We start from the raw sequence: 20,970 nt of genomic DNA on the forward strand, positions 1-20,970 counted from the left end.
TTGCTGTAGCCGGATGTTCTTGCTTCTTCTGCGGCTTCGTTATGCCTCTCCTTGCGCTGCGCGACAGGCCCTTTTATAAGGTTGCGCCTGTGGGTGTGACGTCATTATGCACGGGGCGCAACTGCACAAGGAGAGGCATAATGAAGCCGGAGCGCCTATGGGAGGTACTGTGAATGGGGGGCTACTGTGATAGGGGGGCACTATGTATTGGGGGGTACTGTGTATTAGGGGCTATTGTATATAGGGGCACTGTGTATTGGGGGCTACTGTGTATGGGGGGGCTACTGTGTATGGGAGGGCTACTGTGTATGGGGGGGCTACTGTGTATGGGGGGCTACTGTGTATTAGGGAGCTACTGTGTATGGGGGGCTACTGTGTATGGGGGGGCTACTGTGTATAGGGGGCTACTGTGTATAGGGGCTACTGTGTATTTGGGGGTACTGTGTATGGGGGGGCTACTGTGTATGGGGGCGGCAAAACTGGTACTTAGTTATAACTCACTTATAACTGACTGCCTTCTCTCTATATTTGTGTTTTAATGTAGGAGTTGCTGTATTGTTTTCCTTAGGTAGTACAGTATGAGGGTATAGCACATTTTTGTCTGCGCCCGCCAATTGATCTATATAAAAGGAGTATTTTTTTTTTAAATGGAGTGTGGTAATTGGGGCGTGGCCACAACAGGGGGCATGGTCAAAAAATTTCCGCGCTGCACGCGCCAAATCTTTTTCTCCCTCTTTTCATTTTTCAAATGTTGGGAGGTATGTGAGTGCTATTATTTATTATTCTAGTCCAAGTGTACAAAGTACAAAGTTCTTAATGGATTTTCGATTTGCTGTTGAGCAAACTAACAAGGATCCGGCCCGGTTACCCAACCTGACCCTGGGGTACCATATATATGATTCCTGTGGGGACCCCCGGAAGGCAGTGAGGAGCGTATTACAGATATTATCTGGTACCAGGGAGCCGGTTCCCAATTACTCCTGTGTGGGAAAGAGACACATTGCTGGGTTTATTGGGGATCTCACCTCAGAGACAACTGTACCCATAGCCCAGATACTGACTCTCTATGGATATTCCCAGGTGAGTAACAGAATGTAACACAATAATATTTCAGATGAAAATATGCCAATATAGTAATAATTAATTAGGTAACATCTGTCAACAGAAATGTAGTGTGATTATATCACTAAATCCTGCTGCACTGCTCAACCAAACGTTACTAATTTAGTGGCCTTTTATGAGGAGGTGAGCAGGAACCTCGATGCTGGAATGGCAGTGGATGGGATCTACTTGGACTTTGCAAATTGAGGAATATTCGCCTAGAACATAATATTTGTAATTGGATAGAGAACTGACTGAAGGATAGATTACACAGATTGGGGGGAAATGGAACATTTTCTAATTGGGCCAGTGTGGTTAGTGGGTACCACAGGGGTCAGTCCTTGGTCCTTTGCTTTTTAACTTGTTTATTAATGACCTGGAGGTGGGCATAGACAGTACTGTTTCTATTTTTGCTGATGACACTAAATTGGGCAAAACTATAAGTTCCATGCAGGATGTGCCGCTTTGCAGAGCGATTTGACAAAATTAGATAACTGGGCAGCAAACTGGGAAATGAGGTTCAATGTTGATAAGTGCAAAGTTATGCACTTTGGTAGAAATAATATAAACGCAAACTATCTACTGAATGGTAGTGAGTTGGGGGTTTCCTTAATGGAGAAGGATCTGGGGGTTTTTGTTGATAACAAGTTGTCTAATTCCAGGCAGTGTCATTCTGTGGCTACTAAAGCAAATAAAGTGCTGTCTTGTATAAAAAAGGGCATTGACTCAAGGGATGAAACATAATTTTGCCTCTTAATAGGTCCCTGGTAAGGCCTCACCTTGAGTATGGGGGGCAGTGACAGTGAGTATGGGGGGCAGTAACAGTGAGTATGGGGGGCAGTAACAGTGAGTATGGGGGGCAGTAACAGTTAGTATGGGGGGCAGTAACAGTTAGTATGGGGGGCAGTAACAGTGAGTATGGGGGGCAGTAACAGTGAGTATGGGGGGCAGTAACAGTGAGTATGGGGGGCAGTAACAGTGAGTATGGGGGCAGTGACAGTGAGTATGGGGGGCATTGACATTGAGTATGGGGGGGCAGTGACAGTAAGTATGGGTGGCAGTGACAGTAAGTATGGGGCGCAGTTACAGTGAGTATGCAGTGCAGTTTTGGGCTCCAGTCCTTAAGAAGGATATTAATGAGCTGGAGAGAGTGCAGAGACGTGCAACTAAACTGGTAAAGGGGATGGAAGGGTTAAACTATGAGGTGAGACTGTCGAGGTTGGGGTTGTTTTCTCTGGAAAAGAGGCGCTTGCGAGGGGACATGATTACTCTGTACAAGTACATTAGAGGGGATTATAGGCAGATGGGGGATGTTCTTTTTTCCCATAAAAACAATCAGCGCACCAGAGGCCCCCCCTTTAGATTAGAGGAACGGAGCTTCCATTTGAAGCAGCGTAGGGGGTTCCTCACGGTGAGGGCAGTGAGGGGGTTGGGGAATGCCCTGCCGGGGGATGTTGGGTAGGGGGTTTCCTCACGGTGAGGGCAGTGAGGGGGTTGGGGAATGCCCTGCCGGGGGGATGTTGGGTAGGGGGTTTCTCATGGTGAGGGCAGTGAGGGGGTTGGGGAATGCCCTGCCGGGGGATGTTGGGTAGGGGGTTCCTCACGGTGAGGGCAGTGAGGGAGTTGGGGAATGCCCTGCTGGGGGATGTTGGGTAGGGGGTTCCTCATGGTGAGGGCAGTGAGGGGGTTGGGAAATGCCCTGCTGGAGGATGTTGGGTAGGGGGTTCCTCACGGTGAGGGCAGTGAGGGGGGTTGGGGAATGCCCTGCCGGGGGATGTTGGGTAGGGGGTTCCTCACGGTGAGGGCAGTGAGGGGGTTGGGGAATGCCTGCCGGGGGATGTTGGGTAGGGGGTTCCTCACAGTGAGGGCAGTGAGGAGGTTGGGGAATGCCCTGCCGGGGGATGTTGGGTAGGGGATTCTTCACGGTGAGGGCAGTGAGGGGGTTGGGGAATGCCCTGCCGGGGGATGTTGGGTAGGGGGTTCCTCACGGTGAGGGCAGTGAGGTTGGGGAATGCCCTGCCGGGGGTGTTGGGTAGGGGGTTCCTCACAGTGAGGGCAGTGAGGGGGTGGAGGAATGCCCTGCCGGGGGATGTTGGGTAGGGGGTTCCTCACGGTGAGGGCAGTGAGGGGGTTGGGGAATGCCCTGCCGAGGGATGTTGGGTAGTGGGTTCCTCACGGTGAGGGCAGTGAGGGGGTTGGGGAATGCCCTGCCGAGGGATGTTGGGTAGTGGGTTCCTCACGGTGAGGGCAGTGAGGGGGGTTAGGGAATGCCCTTCCTAGTGATGGGGTAATGGCAGATTCTGTTAATGCCTATAAGAGGGGCCTGGATGAGTTCTTGCACAAGCAGAATACCCAAGGCTATTGTGATACTTGGAAGGGTTGACTCTGGTTCTTTTTTCAACCCTATGTAACTAACTATATAATAATGCAGTATCCCCCCCCCTTTCAACACGGCCCGCTGCAAATGGCAACAAATAATTCCCAACATGACAAACGAACAATGGGATGAATCTACTGATGTGCTATACACCGACCTGATCTCAATCCGTGACAGACTAATACAATATAAGTTTATCCACCAACTGTATGTTACCCCTCTCAAACTGCAAAAAATGGGTCGCAGTCCTGAGGCCACATGCCCCAAATGTCAGAACACAGGATCTGCTTTCCTACATCTAGCCTGGGAATGCCCACCAATCCAAAGCTACTGGTCCAGGGTAACTAAATACATGGCAGATAACTTGGGTCTTCCTAATCTATGCACCCCAGAGGTATGCTTGCTGGCCCAGATCGAAGATCTTGTGCCACTCAACAAAACCAGATCTTTATACCGAACTACTCTGTATTACGCTAGGAAAGTCATAATACTAAACTGGATGGGTAATAAAGTACCCTCGCTGGAATTATGGCAAACCCTCATTAATGCAGCGCTGCCCTCTATCAGACTCACTTATGAAGCCCGTGGGTGCCCCTTGAAGTTTGATAGAATCTGGTCCCCTTGGTTGGAACTAAATCCTGGTACACCTGATGGGAGATGAGGATCCCAGCTAATTAATCCATACACCCCTAAATGGACCGCTAGGTTAACCTCGCCTAATCCACTCAGCGTAATAATTACTGCAAGAAAGCCGCAAAACACGAATATTGAACTGCTCGCCATTTGCATGGTAAACCACTGTACAATGTTATCCTCACTATGTATGTAAACTGTACTATGACAAAGCTATGTACTTCCGTTGATCCCTCTTCCCCTTCCTCTTCCTTCCCACTTTTTGTGTTAAAAAACAATAAAAATGAAACTTTCAAAAAAAAAAAACTATATAATAATGTGTCTCAGCTGTTGCCGGACTACAAATCCCAGAATAATGTAACATATAATGAAGGGCGAAGCATGCTGGGAGCTGTAGTCCAGCAACATCAGGGTTGTATTCTTAAAGCAAGGACAGGTAGGAGAGCAGGGTGGAGAGGATGCAGACAGGAGACTTTCTGGAAGATGGAACAGTTGAAGACAAGGAACTTGACTGGACAGGATGGAGCGGGTGAGGGCTGGAGCACAGGCAAAAGACTAAGATCAGGAGCCAGGACAGGGAGGAAGAGCTAGGGACAAGCCACAGAGCTCAATGTTAGACCAATGTTCAGGCAAGGAGTGTGAGGAGGCCTGGGCTTATATATGGCACAGCCCCAACTGACTGGCTCAACCTAATCAATAGAGCTGCTGGGGGGGATGTCACAAAGCCCAGAACTCAAATACATGGGAGGATAAATGAGCAGAGAGCTCTTACCAACAGCTTTCCTTGGTCAGCAGCAGCTAGGGTGAGCAGCCAACAGCCAGGAGGTCCTGAGATCAAACCCCAGCAGAGCCTTACGTGCCCTTTATCGCCATGTCTGATTCCTGTGCCATATATTGATAGAAAATGCCATCATTATCTCTATATGTAAGGTACCAGCAAGGGGCCTGACACAGTGCTGGTAATCAGCATTCTCATTGGTCACTTCTCTTGCATCTTGAATTAAGTTCTTGGTCAATAGAATTCTCATTGGTGAATTGGTTTCCATGTGTAATTATGTTTTTCATCAACTTCTATAGAGAACTAGGGGGCGCAGTGGGACAGCTTTATGGTTGGGTTTAGTGTCCCTTTAAACCTTTAGGAATTTCATCTGTTTAACTATTATATATCCCATTACATATCACTCAGGGCCCAAGTGTAGACTTTACTCTCTATCAGTCCCCCGAGTAGATGCCGGTGTATTCATGCTTTTTAGCTCACACATCAAAGTTTCCATCTTTCCTATTACTCTTTAGCCAATAAAGCCAAAAATTCCATGACAAACCTAACTTGGCATTTGGCTAAATAGGGGGTTATCATTCGCAGAAATTCTACAGTATAAATCATTTAATACACAGTAACCTTTCCTGTTTCTGCTGTTAGTGAAATACATCACTTTGGAGTTATTGCATATTTTCATTTCAATATAACATTATATATATTATCATTTTAATTCATACAATATTTACAAACCATGACTGAGTAAGTAAATCATCTCACTAGCATTAATTCTTATCTGTGATGATTCCTTATCTCATTAACAAGGAGGAACTCTGTTTCTCTTCAGTCCTGGTTAGTTGTTCGTGGGACACTGGGAGAGGCCATTCTGTGCATCAGGTTCCCTTCCATTTGGAACAGTACATACCTGAGCTCATGCATCATTCCAGGGGTTTCAATAATCTGATATTATTTCTGTTTAAATCATTTTAAACAGAAGCATTTTTTAATAAAGTGCCCCACCCATCCACAGAAATGGCATATATTTGCTTTATCTGATTGGAATATTTCCCTGATCACGTGCTTATTGGAGGGGCCTGAGTTCCGCAGTACGAGTCTCCTGTACTTCCTTGTGCTTCCATTTGCTTCCTGAAGACCATCAAGACTGCAAGCGACAATATTGGCTACAGGATCTAGATATTTAAACTTGTTTACAAAAGCTTATATCCTTTGCTGGGGGGCTTGAAATTCTCCAATACCCATAACCAGTCTGTAAGCTGATCAAACAAAACCTTAAATGTAAAGGGGTCATCATCTATAGAGGTCTTAGGATTATTAGGCACCTCTGTATCAAGTACCTTTTCCCCATTACTGATATAATTAAGCTGTAAAAGCCTGTCCCTCCCTGTGCCGTGTATTAGATTCCCAGCTGTTTCTGGAGCACTCACAGGAACCTCTGGGAAATAGGTGCTGGCACCCACAGCTTAAATGCTTGATTTTTCTGTTCCTCACTCAACTCATATTTCTCTATATGAGTGGATAGATAGGTCAGTGTGGGTCTGTATGTGAGTGGATAGATAGGTCAGTGTGGGTCTGTATGTGAGTGGATAGATAGGTCAGTATGGGTCTGTATGTGAGTGGATAGATAGGTCAGTATGGGTCTGTATGTGAGTGGATAGGTCAGTATGGGTCTGTATGTGAGTGGATAGATAGGTCAGTATGGGTCTGTATGTGAGTGGATAGATAGGTCAGTATGGGTCTGTATGTGAGTGGATAGATAGGTCAGTGTGGGTCTGTATGTGAGTGGATAGATAGGTCAGTATGGGTCTGTATGTGAGTGGATAGATAGGTCAGTATGGGTCTGTATGTGAGTGGATAGATAGGTCAGTATGGGTCTGTATGTGAGTGTATAGATAGGTCAGTATGGGTCTGTATGTGAGTGGATAGGTCAGTATGGGTCTGTATGTGAGTGGATAGATAGGTCAGTGTGGGTCTGTATGTGAGTGGATAGGTCAGTGTGGGTCTGTATGTGAGTGGATAGATAGGTCAGTGTGGGTCTGTATGTGAGTGGATAGGTCAGTGTGGGTCTGTATGTGAGGGTATAGATAGGTCAGTATGGGTCTGTATGTGAGTGGATAGGTCAGTGTGGGTATGTATGTGAGTGGATAGGTCAGTATGGGTCTGTATGTGAGTGGATAGGTCAGTATGGGTCTGTATGTGAGTGGATAGGTCAGTATGGGTCTGTATGTGAGTGGATAGGTCAGTATGGGTCTGTATGTGAGTGGATAGGTCAGTGTGGGTCTGTATGTGAGTGGATAGGTCAGTGTGGGTCTGTACGTGAGTGGATAGATAAGTCAGTATGGGTCTGTATGTGAGTGGATAGGTCAGTGTGGGTCTGTATGTGAGTGGATAGGTCAGTGTGGGTCTGTATGTGAGTGGATAGATAGGTCAGTGTGGGTCTGTATGTGAGTGGATAGGTCAGTAAGGGTCAGTATGTGAGTGGATAGATAGGTCAGTGTGGGTCTGTATGTGAGTGGATAGATAAGTCAGTATGGGTCTGTATGTGAGTGGATAGGTCAGTGTGGGTCTGTATGTGAGTGGATAGGTCAGTGTGGGTCTGTATGTGAGTGGATAGATAGGTCAGTGTGTGTCTGTATGTGAGTGGATAGGTCAGTGTGGGTCTGTATGTGAGTGGATAGGTCAGTGTGGGTCTGTATGTGAGTGGATAGGTCAGTATGGGTCTGTATGTGAGTGGATAGCTAGGTCAGTATGGGTCTGTATGTGAGTGGATAGATAGGTCAGTGTGGGTCTGTATGTGAGTGGATAGGTCAGTGTGGGTCTGTATGTGAGTGGATAGATAGGTCAGTGTGGGTCTGTATGTGAGTGGATAGGTCAGTATGGGTCTGTATGTGAGTGGATAGCTAGGTCAGTATGGGTCTGTATGTGAGTGGATAGATAGGTCAGTGTGGGTCTGTATGTGAGTGGATAGGTCAGTATGGGTCTGTATGTGAGTGGATAGCTAGGTCAGTATGGGTCTGTATGTGAGTGGATAGATAGGTCAGTATGGGTCTGTATGTGAGTGGATAGGTCAGTGTGGGTCTGTATGTGAGTGGATAGGTCAGTATGGGTCTGTATGTGAGTGGATAGGTCAGTGTGGGTCTGTATGTGAGTGGATAGGTCAGTATGGGTCTGTATGTGAGTGGATAGGTCAGTGTGGGTCTGTATGTGAGCGGATAGGTCAGTGTGGGTCTGTATGTGAGTGGATAGGTCAGTGTGGGTCTGTATGTGAGTGGATAGGTCAGTGTGGGTCTGTATGTGAGTGGATAGATAGGTCAGTGTGGGTCTGTATGTGAGTGGATAGGTCAGTATGGGTCTGTATGTGAGTGGATAGCTAGGTCAGTATGGGTCTGTATGTGAGTGGATAGATAGGTCAGTGTGGGTCTGTATGTGAGTGGATAGGTCAGTGTGGGTCTGTATGTGAGTGGATAGGTCAGTGTGGGTCTGTATGTGAGTGGATAGGTCAGTGTGGGTCTGTATGTGAGTGGATAGATAGGTCAGTGTGGGTCTGTATGTGAGTGGATAGATAGGTCAGTGTGGGTCTGTATGTGAGTGGATAGGTCAGTGTGGGTCTGTATGTGAGTGGATAGATAGGTCAGTATGGGTCTGTATGTGAGTGGATAGATAGGTCAGTGTGGGTCTGTATGTGAGTGGATAGGTCAGTGTGGGTCTGTATGTTAGTGGATAGGTCAGTGTGGGTCTGTATGTGAGTGGATAGGTCAGTGTGGGTCTGTATGTGAGTGGATAGGTCAGTGTGGGTCTGTATGTTAGTGGATAGGTCAGTGTGGGTCTGTATGTGAATGGATAGGTCAGTGTGGGTCTGTATGTGAGTGGATAGGTCAGTGTGGGTCTGTATGTGAGTGGATAGCTAGGTCAGTGTGGGTGCTGGGTTCTCTTGAAAGGGTTGAACTTGATGGCTCTTGTCTTTTTTCAACCTAACTTAACTATGTAACCATAAGATATAAAGCCTTAGCAACATCAGATATCCAGAACAAGTTAAATTATGTGTAACCAAGTTGTATTATAAACTTAGTAAAGTTACAGTTGTTATTGTTTATATTTAACCCCATCCCTACAGATCAGTTATGGAGCTACAGACCCAGAGCTCAGTGACAGAACCACCTTCCCGTACCTGTTCCGGACAGTACCCAGTGATGAATCTAATTATTCTGTTATGAGTAAATTACTGAGCCATTTTGGCTGGACCTGGGTTGGAATAATTACATCTGATGATATCAGTGGGGAGAGAGAACATCAGATCTTGGCCAAATATCTCTCCAGGGAAGGCGTCTGCATTGAGTTCACATTTAGAATAGATATGAAGAGTTCCATTACCTTGCAGGATAAGGACAAAGAGATAATGAGGAAAAGCTCTACCAGTGTTATTATACTTTGTGGAACTGTTACTTTATATCTAACGATGACAACAGATGTTGATGAAAAGACATTGATCCTTTCTCCCAGCTGGGGGTCTATGGAATCCATTCTTTATTATAACCCATATTTATTTAATTGCAGTCTGGCCCTTGTGCCCGGGTACCATTATGATCTGGATACTCCTGAAATGAGGGGCTTTTTAGAGAATTCCCATCCTTCTAATTACCCAGAAGACAAGTTACTGGAAGATATATGGATGATTCATTTGAATTGCTTATCAGAAGACCAAAATAAGAATGATTTGTATAAATATATTTACTATTACATTTATACTTTCCATAACTGCACTGGGCAGGAACGTATTACAGACCGTGACTATTTCAGAGGAAAGTACAACTCTCCCCGAGTGCATCTGGCAGTTGATATGATGTCTCGGGCTCTACATGATATGAACATGGAGCTCAATGAGAAATCTGTAAGGAACAGTCAGAGGGATATTTATAAGCACCAGGTAATTATTAAATAATACTGAGATCTGTAGCAGCCATTACTGTATTCTAATAAAATATCACTGCAGCCAATGCAGCCTCATAGATAAGAACAAAGGTGGAAATATCCTCAGTCTCATAGATAAGAACAGAGGGGGAAATATCCTCAGTCTCATAGATAAGAACAGAGGTGGAAATATCCTCAGTCTCATAGATAAGAACAGAGGTGGAAATATCCTCAGTCTCATAGATAAGAACAGAGGGGGAAATATCCTCAGTCTCATAAATAAGAACAGAGGGGGAAATATCCTCAGCTTCATAGATAAGAACAGAGGTGGAAATATCCTCAGCCTCATAGATAAGAACAGAGGGGGAAATATCCTCAGTCTCATAGATAAGAACAGAGGTGGAAATATCCTCAGTCTCATAGATAAGAACAGAGGTGGAAATATCCTCAGCTTCATAGATAAGAACAGAGGGGGAAATATCCTCAGTCTCATAGATAAGAACAGAGGGGGAAATATCGTCAGTCTCATAGATAAGAACAGAGGTGGAAATATCCTCAGTCTCATAGATAAGAACAGAGGTGGAAATATCCTCAGCCTCATAGATAAGAACAGAGGTGGAAATATCCTCAGTCTCATAGATAAGAACAAAGGGGGAAATATCCTCAGCCTCATAGATAAGAACAGAGGTGGAAATATCCTCAGCCTCATAGATAAGAACAGAGGGGGAAATATCCTCAGTCTCATAGATAAGAACAGAGGTGGAAATATCCTCAGCTTCATAGATAAGAACAGAGGGGGAAATATCCTCAGTCTCATAGATAAGAACAGAGGGGGAAATATCCTCAGTCTCATAGATAAGAACAGAGGGGGAAATATCGTCAGTCTCATAGATAAGAACAGAGGTGGAAATATCCTCAGTCTCATAGATAAGAACAGAGGTGGAAATATCCTCAGCCTCATAGATAAGAACAGAGGTGGAAATATCCTCAGTCTCATAGATAAGAACAGAGGGGGAAATATCCTCAGCCTCATAGATAAGAACAGAGGTGGAAATATCCTCAGCCTCATAGATAAGAACAGAGGGGGAAATATCCTCAGCTTCAGGGTATCCCAGTAGAAACACAATGTTTGTAGCATGACTTTTTGGCAAATGGGGCTGCGGCACCGCAAAGACATCAAACATGAACTGTAATAAATCAGCCCCTTTAGTAGTAAAAGATTCAATTAAACCCCCCATTATATGTTACATTTGTATTCACTGGCGCTGAATAGGATAGTGACTCCCCAATGAGTCTCCCAACGAGACTCCCCCCCAACACCGAGACACTGACATGACACCAGAATGAGAGCACCAGGACCCCGACATCCCTCTCTGTATCACTCAGAATTTTTATATATTCCTATCAATTCCTACCGAACAGAATGAAGTTGACTCCTGACTAGTGATGAGCGAATCTGTACCGTTTTGCTTCGCCGAAAAATTTGCAAATCTTTCAAAAGATTTGAGAAACAGCGCAAAATTCGCGAAATGGCAAAAATGTTACGCGTCAAAAAAAATTGTCGCCCGCGGCTATTATTTCGTTGCCTAAGGCTATTCTTTTGTTGTGCGGCTATTATTTCGTTGCCTAAGGCTATTCTTTTGTGGCGCGGCTATTATTTCGTCGCCCAAGGATATTCTTTTGTGGCGCGGCTATTATTTCGTTGCCTAAGGCTATTCTTTTGTGGCGCAGCTATTATTTAGTCGCCCAAGGATATTCTTTTGTTGCGCGGCTATTATTTCGTTGCCTAAGGCTATTCTTTTGTGGCGCGGCTATTATTTCGTCGCCCAAGGATATTCTTTTGTTGCGCGGCTATTATTTTGTTGCCTAAGGCTATTCTTTTGTGGCGCGGCTATTATTTAGTCGCCCAAGGATATTCTTTTGTTGCGCGGCTATTATTTCGTTGCCTAAGGCTATTCTTTTGTGGCGCGGCTATTATTTCGTCGCCCAAGGATATTCTTTTGTTGCGCGGCTATTATTTCGTTGCCTAAGGCTATTCTTTTGTGGCGCGGCTATTATTTAGTCGCCCAAGGATATTCTTTTGTTGTGCGGCTATTATTTAGTCGCCGAAGGATATTCTTTTGTTGAGCGGCTATTATTTCGTTGCCTAAGGCTATTCTTTTGTGGCGCGGCTATTATTTAGTCGCCCAAGGATATTCTTTTGTTGCGCGGCTATTATTTCGTTGCCTAAGGCTATTCTTTTGTGGCGCGGCTATTATTTAGTCGCCCAAGGATATTCTTTTGTTGTGCGGCTATTATTTAGTCGCCGAAGGATATTCTTTTGTTGCGTGGCTATTATTTTGTTGCCTAAGGCTATTCTTTTGTTGTGCGGCTATTATTTCGTCGCCGAAGGATATTCTTTTGTTGCGCGGCTATTATTTCGTTGCCTAAGGCTATTCTTTTGTTGTGCGGCTATTATTTCGTCGCCCAAGGATATTCTTTTGTTGCGCGGCTATTATTTCGTTGCCTAAGGCTATTCTTTTGTGGCGCGGCTATTATTTAGTCGCTCAAGGCTATTCTTTTGTGGCGCGGCTATTATTTAGTCGCTCAAGGATATTCTTTTGTTGCGCGGCTATTATTTCGTTGCCTAAGGCTATTCTTTTGTGGCGCGGCTATTATTTAGTCGCTCAAGGATATTCTTTTGTTGCGCGGCTATTATTTAGTCGCCGAAGGATATTCTTTTGTTGCGCGGCTATTATTTCGTTGCCTAAGGCTATTCTTTTGTTGCGCGGCTATTATTTCGTCGCCCAAGGCTATTCTTTTGTCGCCTGTGAAAATTTTTGGACGCACAGCGAAGTTTTCCATGGCAAATGTTTTCATCCGTTTCGCAAATCCATGCCTGGCGAAACATTTTGCCCATCACTATTCCTGACCTGTTTCCATATAATGCTGAACTCTGACTGCCCTAACTGCCTGAAATTGTACTGAACTCCTTTATATTCATGCAATCTGACTGTCTGTTTGCCTGTTCCCAGGCCTACTCTGCTGTTCTCAGTGCCAATCTGCTGGTTTTGCCTGCTCTTGGTACCAGCCTTAGCTCTTCTGCCTGATTCTCACTATGGGCTTCAGACTGACCTGGGCCACACCGGCCCCTTCTATCACTACCATTACAGTTTGGACTCTTATGGAATCAAGACAATCTGGTCACATTTTTCATTATAACAAAGTGCAAGAGTCTGCTCAGACATAATTAGATAGAATTCTTCAGTTAAGGAGGAGATGTATTTTGCATTTTTATCTCTATGTTCATACAGTTCATGGGATCGGCCGTTTAGATATTTTTTAGTGGTGTCCAAAAGCAGTAACATAAGGTCTCTGGTTGTTTGTAAGTGAGCTTGATTTTCTGGGATAGGATGAGGGACGAGGATCTGCTCAGTATGGATGTTGTCAATTTGTGCCTAACCATGTTCTGTCTAGTACATCAGAAACTCTGGGGCCCCCACACAGGTTATTTATATGGGGCCCCCCATGAACACAAACACCCAGTACTAAAATTTTGGCCCCTTCCCTTGTGTGTGTGTAACGCTTTTCTGACCCAATTTACCAAACCCAGGCTAGTAGTGATAATGGGAGCATGGGTTACATTGCGACACTTAATACAAAGGGGTGAGCCTCCGCTATATGGGAGAATTAGATGGAGCTGAGGGTGTAGTTGAACTACAACTAACTGAGGTGTGTAGTGCAAATAGAGAATAATGGACGCCAGAGGATTCTTGCTTAATAACTATGGTACAATTTATTGGACAAAGGCACAACTTTATAGTGCAGCAGGGTATACTCACAGACACAGCAGTGTATGATGCCACAGATAGTACAGCAGATGTGACACTTTAGGCACAGAATAACCCACTTGGAGGATGCACAGAGGATTAGTTGACACCTGAGATATAGACCTTTCAGAAGGGAGTGTTCCTTGCCGACTGTGGTCCAGGGGAGAGCTCCTAACACTGGTACCTGGCGTCTAATAAAACCGGTCCCTAAAGAACGACTACAGAGCCGGGGTGGACTAAACCCTCTGTTACAACTCCTGGTTGGGGCTATTGACTGCCCTTACTAAATAACCTGACTACAATCACCTCTCCTAGAGGGTGCTATAACAAATCTGTCTGTGCTGGCTTAACCTCGTTCACGGGGCCCTGTCCCCGACTTAGCACTAGGGTAGGTGGTCCCCTAGGGTACAAATGGCTTCTGGGCCTATGTTCTGGTCCAGGCTCAGTTGGGATCTGTCCAGAACACAGCATGCAGCCAAAAGAGGAAGCCACTTCCTTGTGCAAGACATTATACAGTCTGCCAAGGGGAGTGGTCAACCTGGGCTAAACCTATAGAGGGCAGCCTAATAATAGTAACCTGAGATCAGAGGGCTCTGCCCTATAACAATACAGATTAGATAAGAATAAGGGAAAACACCATAGGGAGCTTAACCCTATGGGTCCCTACATTCACCCGGGGGAAAATTCCATTCCGACCCGGCAATGGCAAATAACATTAAGTACACATTTCAAGCAATAACAGTAGTGCATTGATTTAGTGCAAAAATACAGTACCCATACATCCGTTTCTGATACCCTCTCCTGAGGAGTATCCGGTACATTGGATAGCTGAAAAGGAAAATTTTAAGGCACAGAAAATTTTAACTGTTTCGTTACTAGTTTCGTTGCTGTAAACCATTTACAATACATGAGTGTCACTATGGATCACTCAGGCACTTACTTATATAGATCCTTGAGATACCCTTCTGGCTCTGCAACAGAGGTATAACAGGCACAATACTTAGAAATCTTGAGTCACCTTCCTGCCCCTAAACAGTGGTGCTCAGGTACACACTTAGGTATCCTTGATATACCACCTGTAACCTGCAACAGGGATATAACAGATACACTTACACATGAGGACGATCCTGCCTTCACTCAGGGGTCCCCAGGTACATGCTTGGCTGTAAAGAAATTGTTATTGGGCACAGAGGTCACCCCTATAGATTAGAGGAACAGAGCTTCCATTTGAAGCAGCGTAGGTGGTTTTTCACGGTGAGGGCAGTGAGGCTGTGGAATGCCCTTCCTAGTGATGTGGTAATGGCAGACTCTGTTAATGCCTTTAAGAGGGGCCTGGATGAGTTTTTGAACAAGCAGAATATCCAAGGCTATTGTGATACTAATATCTACAGTTAGTATTACTGGTTGTATATATATAGTTTATGTATGTGAGTGTATAGATTGGTTAGTATAGGTTGTGTGCTGGGTTTACTCGGATGGGTTGAACTTGATGGACAATGGTCTTTTTTCAACCCTATGTAACTATGTAACTATGTAACTATGTAACAATTTAAACTGTAATACATCCCCACCCATAAACTTTATTAAGTCCAGGCCTTCCACCCTAACCCAGTGTTCATGGATGTCTCAACATGCACTTCGTGGTGTGGATCAGGCAAGGGGTCCTACTCTCGGTGAGGTAGATGAACATAGAAGTTGTAGTGGGATGGGGCGCAGCAGTCTTTTCTTGATCACCCAACTTAAACAAAACTTTACAGTCTCTCCTGAGGAATTTGGAGAGTCCCAAACTTTAAAGAACATAAATCCACCACTGTGGATAACTGGAGAAGATGAAGGGTCACCTCTATGGCGGCAAAACTGGCAGTCTCTTTAGAAGTGCCCAAATATGGTGGGTAAGCCCTTTAACAGCTAGGGAACGCTACCCACCTCCCACCCGGGGGAAAATTCCATCTGGTGAAGGGTATCCAAGCCGGCATGGGGTTTTCAATGCATGTTCCTGTCGAACTTTGCCTTTGTCACCTCGTAGGAGACATAATATGCAGGATGGGGCTTATCTATCTTGCCTCCACTGGGGAGGTCCGAGAGCAATGCAAAGTTCTTATCCTTTTCATACTTTCCACAGGATCTCACTCTGTGTTTCAGTATTGTGCGACCAAACCACCACTCCCGGCAATGTTAGCCAGATAGTCAACATCCTGATGTCGTTTCTCTGGGGTCTTGGCAAGCAGCCCCCCAAATCCAATCTTCTCACGTCTGGAGATCTCACCATACAGCCACTCATCTAAGTGCTTCTCCACCTCATCATAAACCCACTCTGGGGCGTAAGGCATGTAGAACTGCCAAAGTTCATACACTTTATTATTGATCAGTCTCTGGACCCGTGACACAGCCCTATACTTTTCAGGGTCTGCACGGCCTGGAGCCACCCAGCATGTTTCTTCTTTGCTGAAGGTGTAGTGAGGTGGTGGAGTATTTGGCAAAACAATGGCACCTTCTGGCCTACTCTGAGGTGGCCTTAGAGGTGCAGGTCTCTCTTCTCTCTGGGGGACAGTCTCAGCAGTACCCCCAAATACCATATTAGGCCAATCTGGCTTAGCACGGCGGCGATGTCCAGGGTATTCAGCTGGTATCCTAGACCCTGAGGATGAAGCAGCACTAGCCCTCTCTGGGGTTAAAGATCGTGCCCTCCCTCTGCCGGTGCAAAAACTTAAACGTTCCATTTTCTGGGATAGCTCAGTGTCCTTTTTGGCTCTGTTGTAAGGCCAAATGGCTTCTGATTTGGCCACTGAAGGGGGTGCTCCTTGCTCATCGTCACTGCTGGTAGGTGACAACAGGGCATCCCCAGATGATTCTGCTATTGGTGGGGTGGCAGGTCTAACCGGGCCTGCACTGGGGGTTGGTGTAGTAGGTGGAGGTGGCAGGCTTTCAACTGGTGAGGCGCCCTCTTTACATGGTGATGGGGACTCTATCCTCACTGTAGGCCCAATCCAGCAAGTGTTATTGCAGCCAGGGCATCTAGCCTGTACATCTCCCAGGGCCTGCTCGAACTCCTCATTACAGCAGCCACTGTATGGTACTAACCAGGTCTCCCCTTCTTCCCCACTCTTTTGGCCAAAAGTGCCCAGCCACACATACCTATGCTGGGGATTAGGACATTGCGTAGAGATGGCGCTGTCTGTGGCTTCCTGTTTTATTTTCACTGATTCAGTGATATCAGTAACGCCAGCCATCTTAAGGTTATGAGAGGGATTTTCCATAAAATAAATCACCCCGCAGCCGCAGCAGTGACAATCGGATCCCTTCTGTAATTGTTCCCAAACCGCTATGGCGGCTCTCAACCGGCCCCTAGGATCAATGTCCGGAATACTAAGGGTATGCTCTGCAAAATACTCTATCTGCAGCCGCAGTATAGGAGTAGCGTTTCCCACAATGTATCCGGCCCAGAACGCAGCCGCGTATGCTGGGTTACACCCGGGGGAACTATGGTAACTGCCGGGTTATCCGGTTAAAGGTAGTGGTCCCACAGCCGTGGGGTACTCACAATCCTAAGTCCTTCTCGGGGCCCCAGGTCGCAGCCGCGGTTCCTGGTTCCGGAAGGTATAAAGCCTCGGTCCCGTGTTGTACTCTCTGCAGCCGCAGAGATAAGCAGGGCAACCGAGATGAGGTAGCGATACCAGAGCTTTTAAGCGTACGCAGCCGCTGTACACTCTATCAGGCTGGAGCTCTTGTACCATGCGTCTTTCCTATTCAAGTGAGAGTCACAAGATGGCCGCCGTGAGGTCACGATCTCGTGAAATGGCCGCCAAAGTCTCACAAACAACCCGCCTCTCGCGGGATTTCGTAGGAAAGAGCGCCAAAATTTAGGGGCGGTGATTGACAACTCCGCCGACCAATGGGATTTTACGGGGGGAATCCTCAAGCCCGAACCCACGGCCAATTAGTACTGTGCTTTTACGAGCAGGACTGCAGGCGCCTTTTACCTAACGCGTCCGGCAGTGCCTGTCAGCAAATTTTAAAGCCACACACACTCTTTTACTCAGCCCCTCAGGTAATGGCTCCGAAAATTTCAAAATGAATTTAACCCTTCGGGCCCCACGTTGGGCGCCATAAATGTAACGCTTTTCTGACCCAATTTACCAAACCCAGGCTAGTAGTGATAATGGGAGCATGGGTTACATTGCGACACTTAATACAAAGGGGTGAGCCTCCGCTATATGGGAGAATTAGATGGAGCTGAGGGTGTAGTTGAACTACAACTAACTGAGGTGTGTAGTGCAAATAGAGAATAATGGACGCCAGAGGATTCTTGCTTAATAACTATGGTACAATTTATTGGACAAAGGCACAACTTTATAGTGCAGCAGGGTATACTCACAGACACAGCAGTGTATGATGCCACAGATAGTACAGCAGATGTGACACTTTAGGCACAGAATAACCCACTTGGAGGATGCACAGAGGATTAGTTGACACCTGAGATATAGACCTTTCAGAAGGGAGTGTTCCGGCCGACTGTGGTCCAGGGGAGAGCTCCTAACACTGGTACCTGGCGTCTAATAAAACCGGTCCCTAAAGAACGACTACAGAGCCGGGGTGGACTAAACCCTCTGTTACAACTCCTGGTTGGGGCTATTGACTGCCCTTACTAAATAACCTGACTACAATCACCTCTCCTAGAGGGTGCTATAACAAATCTGTCTGTGCTGGCTTAACCTCGTTCACGGGGCCCTGTCCCCGACTTAGCACTAGGGTAGGTGGTCCCCTAGGGTACAAATGGCTTCTGGGCCTATGTTCTGGTCCAGGCTCAGTTGGGATCTGTCCAGAACACAGCATGCAGCCAAAAGAGGAAGCCACTTCCTTGTGCAAGACATTATATAGTCTGCCAAGGGGAGTGGTCAACCTGGGCTAAACCTATAGAGGGCAGCCTAATAATAGTAACCTGAGATCAGAGGGCTCTGCCCTATAACAATACAGATTAGATAAGAATAAGGGAAAACACCATAGGGAGCTTAACCCTATGGGTCCCTACATGTGCAATAGAAACAGCTGATGTTACTCTGTAATAAGCCGTTCATATAAAGAAAAAAAGCAGCAGCATCCTGCATGGAACTTGTAGTTTTGCCCAATTTTGTGTCATCAGCAAAAATAGAAACAGTACTCTCTATGCCCACCTCCAGGTCATTAATAAACAAGTTAAACAACAAAGGCCCAAGGACTGACCCCTGCGGTACCCACTAACCACACTGGTCCAATTAGAGACTGTTCCATTTACCCCACTCTGTGTAATCTATCCTTCAGAAATCTTTATTGCGGAGTCTGGAGTCTTTATCAGGGGTCACTTTGCCCCGAAATGTTGCACCTCCGCAATAAAGATTTCTAAAGGGCTTGTCCCATCTGAGTGCCAGTGCTTTTTTTACTATTTGTAATTTTGGGAGGGTGCCGATCCCTCCAGCATTGCGCACCAAGCGTGTAAAAGAGCTAAAGGTCTCCTGTTTGTTCATAATCTATCCTGCAGCCAGTTCTCTATCCTGCTGATTTGTGAAAAATGAAAAAATGACTGTAAAGCATTTCTTGACCGGTCACTGGGACCTGTGAGAGCCAGGATCATGGGATCAGCCACCAACATTACTAATAACCCATATTTTTACTACCCTAGTTACCCCAGTGAGAGGCAGACTATACACGGCCAGCATTCAACACTGCAATAGTTCTTTACACAGATTAATCCTCTACATTTTCTTACAGTTGCGTTTGTATTTGAAAGAAGTCCAGTACAGATCCGAACTTGGTCAGACCTTCTCCTTTCATGATAATGGAGAGTTTATCACTAAGTACTTGATCCATAGCAACTTCATGGATTCTCGTGTGAAGGTGATTAAATACTCCCTTGGTGAGTTCTCCCCTTGGGCCCCGTTGGATCAGCAGCTAAATGTAACCCCAACATCAGTTCCATGGAAGACAATGGATAATAAAGTGAGTTTCCTTAATATTTTAAATGATAAACATTGTGCATCTCATTCCCTACTAGGAAATCAGCAAACATTAAGAAGTGTAAATGACTACATTAGGTGATTCTCTATATTTTTCTTCAGCTCCCATAAGATGAGATATGGCAGGGGATGCAGTTATACAGAGTATGTGTCAGGACTGGCCATTGGTGAGTGAGGAGCAGGTTGGAGCCTATGGGCCAAATAACCCCAGAAACACACTTTAAAGGCTGAATAGTGCGCAAAGGCCAAGTGAGATGAAGCCAATAGATTTAATGGACCAATAACAAAAGTAACAAAAACAGATCAAAAGTAAAACATAAATAAGATTGAAGATACAGACCTGTGGTGAGGCAAAGCTAAAACAGAGTCCGGTAACAGGCAGGTTGGTCAGGGCTGGCAAGGTCCTAAAGGTAGGCTTGGGTCAGTAATGGCAGGCAGCAGGCAAGCAAGGTCGAGTAACAGGCTGAAGGTCAAACCAGGGAATCCACAGAAGACGGGTATCAGGTCGGGGACAGGAGAACTGGAACGAAGAACCAGGCAGGGAACACAGGAATCAGGGATAACAGGCTCAGGAACAATGATCAAGCACTGTCACTGTCACTGCTCCACGTTCCTCACTCAAGCTGCTTGTCATATTATAAGAAGCGGTAGGTGCTACTGAGGAGCAGCAGACAAAATGCCCTGTGTGCAGCAGCCCTAATGGCTAACGCTACTGGTACAGGGGCTTAGTGACATGTTCTCATAGATTTCTTTGGTAGGAGAACTGACTCTACTTACTGTGCCGGGCAGCTTCAAATTACATTAACAGTAAGTGACATGGGGGCTTCAGGCACTTCTCTGCCAGCTAAATATGCCCCATATCTGCCCCATGGGCAATTAACTTCAGCCTCTTTGTACAGTAAAGTCCATATAGAAAATAGACCAGTAACACCAGGAATTCGGGTTACACTGTGTATTAAAGATGCACTTACAGCCAACTTACTGTTTTGGGTCCCTTTGGGACCTTTCTCAAGGCAAACCCACTAATAATGAACAGAGTATTTATACTCTATAGTGAAACAAGAAACTAAATGACCATATGGTCATATTTAACCCTTTCACTGCCAGCCGATTTGTCCCAAAAGTGAACGTCTACTGCCAAGCCGTTTTTAGACATTTTGCACTCATTACATCATTTCGGTTTCTTGACAAGAAAACCTACATGAAATAAAGCATGTTATATATCGTTTTTTCCGGAACGAATTGGGCTTGAACATTGTAATAAAATTTTGTACTTTTTCTGGAGATTTAACACATTTTTTGAATGAAATATGTAAAAAAAATTAAATAAAGAAAAAAGTATTTTTATTTTGTGTTTTTTTCCAAGAACGATTACAT

At 45.6% G+C, this 20,970-nt stretch overlaps 1 protein-coding gene across 1 annotated transcript in view; it reads left to right on the forward strand.

Moving 5' to 3' along the window:
• The window catches only part of LOC116408329 (vomeronasal type-2 receptor 26-like), a 45,003-nt gene that overhangs the window by 9,830 nt on the left and 14,203 nt on the right, over positions 1–20,970 (forward strand). Inside the window, exons 3-5 of the mRNA XM_031895110.1 lie at positions 789–1,080; positions 9,001–9,810; positions 19,349–19,576. Of these exons, the coding sequence (XP_031750970.1) occupies positions 789–1,080; positions 9,001–9,810; positions 19,349–19,576 (1,330 nt within the window). The remainder of the gene's footprint in view (positions 1–788; positions 1,081–9,000; positions 9,811–19,348; positions 19,577–20,970) is intronic.

Source organism: Xenopus tropicalis, chromosome 1 (assembly GCF_000004195.4).
Source record: "Xenopus tropicalis strain Nigerian chromosome 1, UCB_Xtro_10.0, whole genome shotgun sequence".
NCBI classification, from domain to species: Eukaryota; Metazoa; Chordata; class Amphibia; order Anura; family Pipidae; genus Xenopus; species Xenopus tropicalis.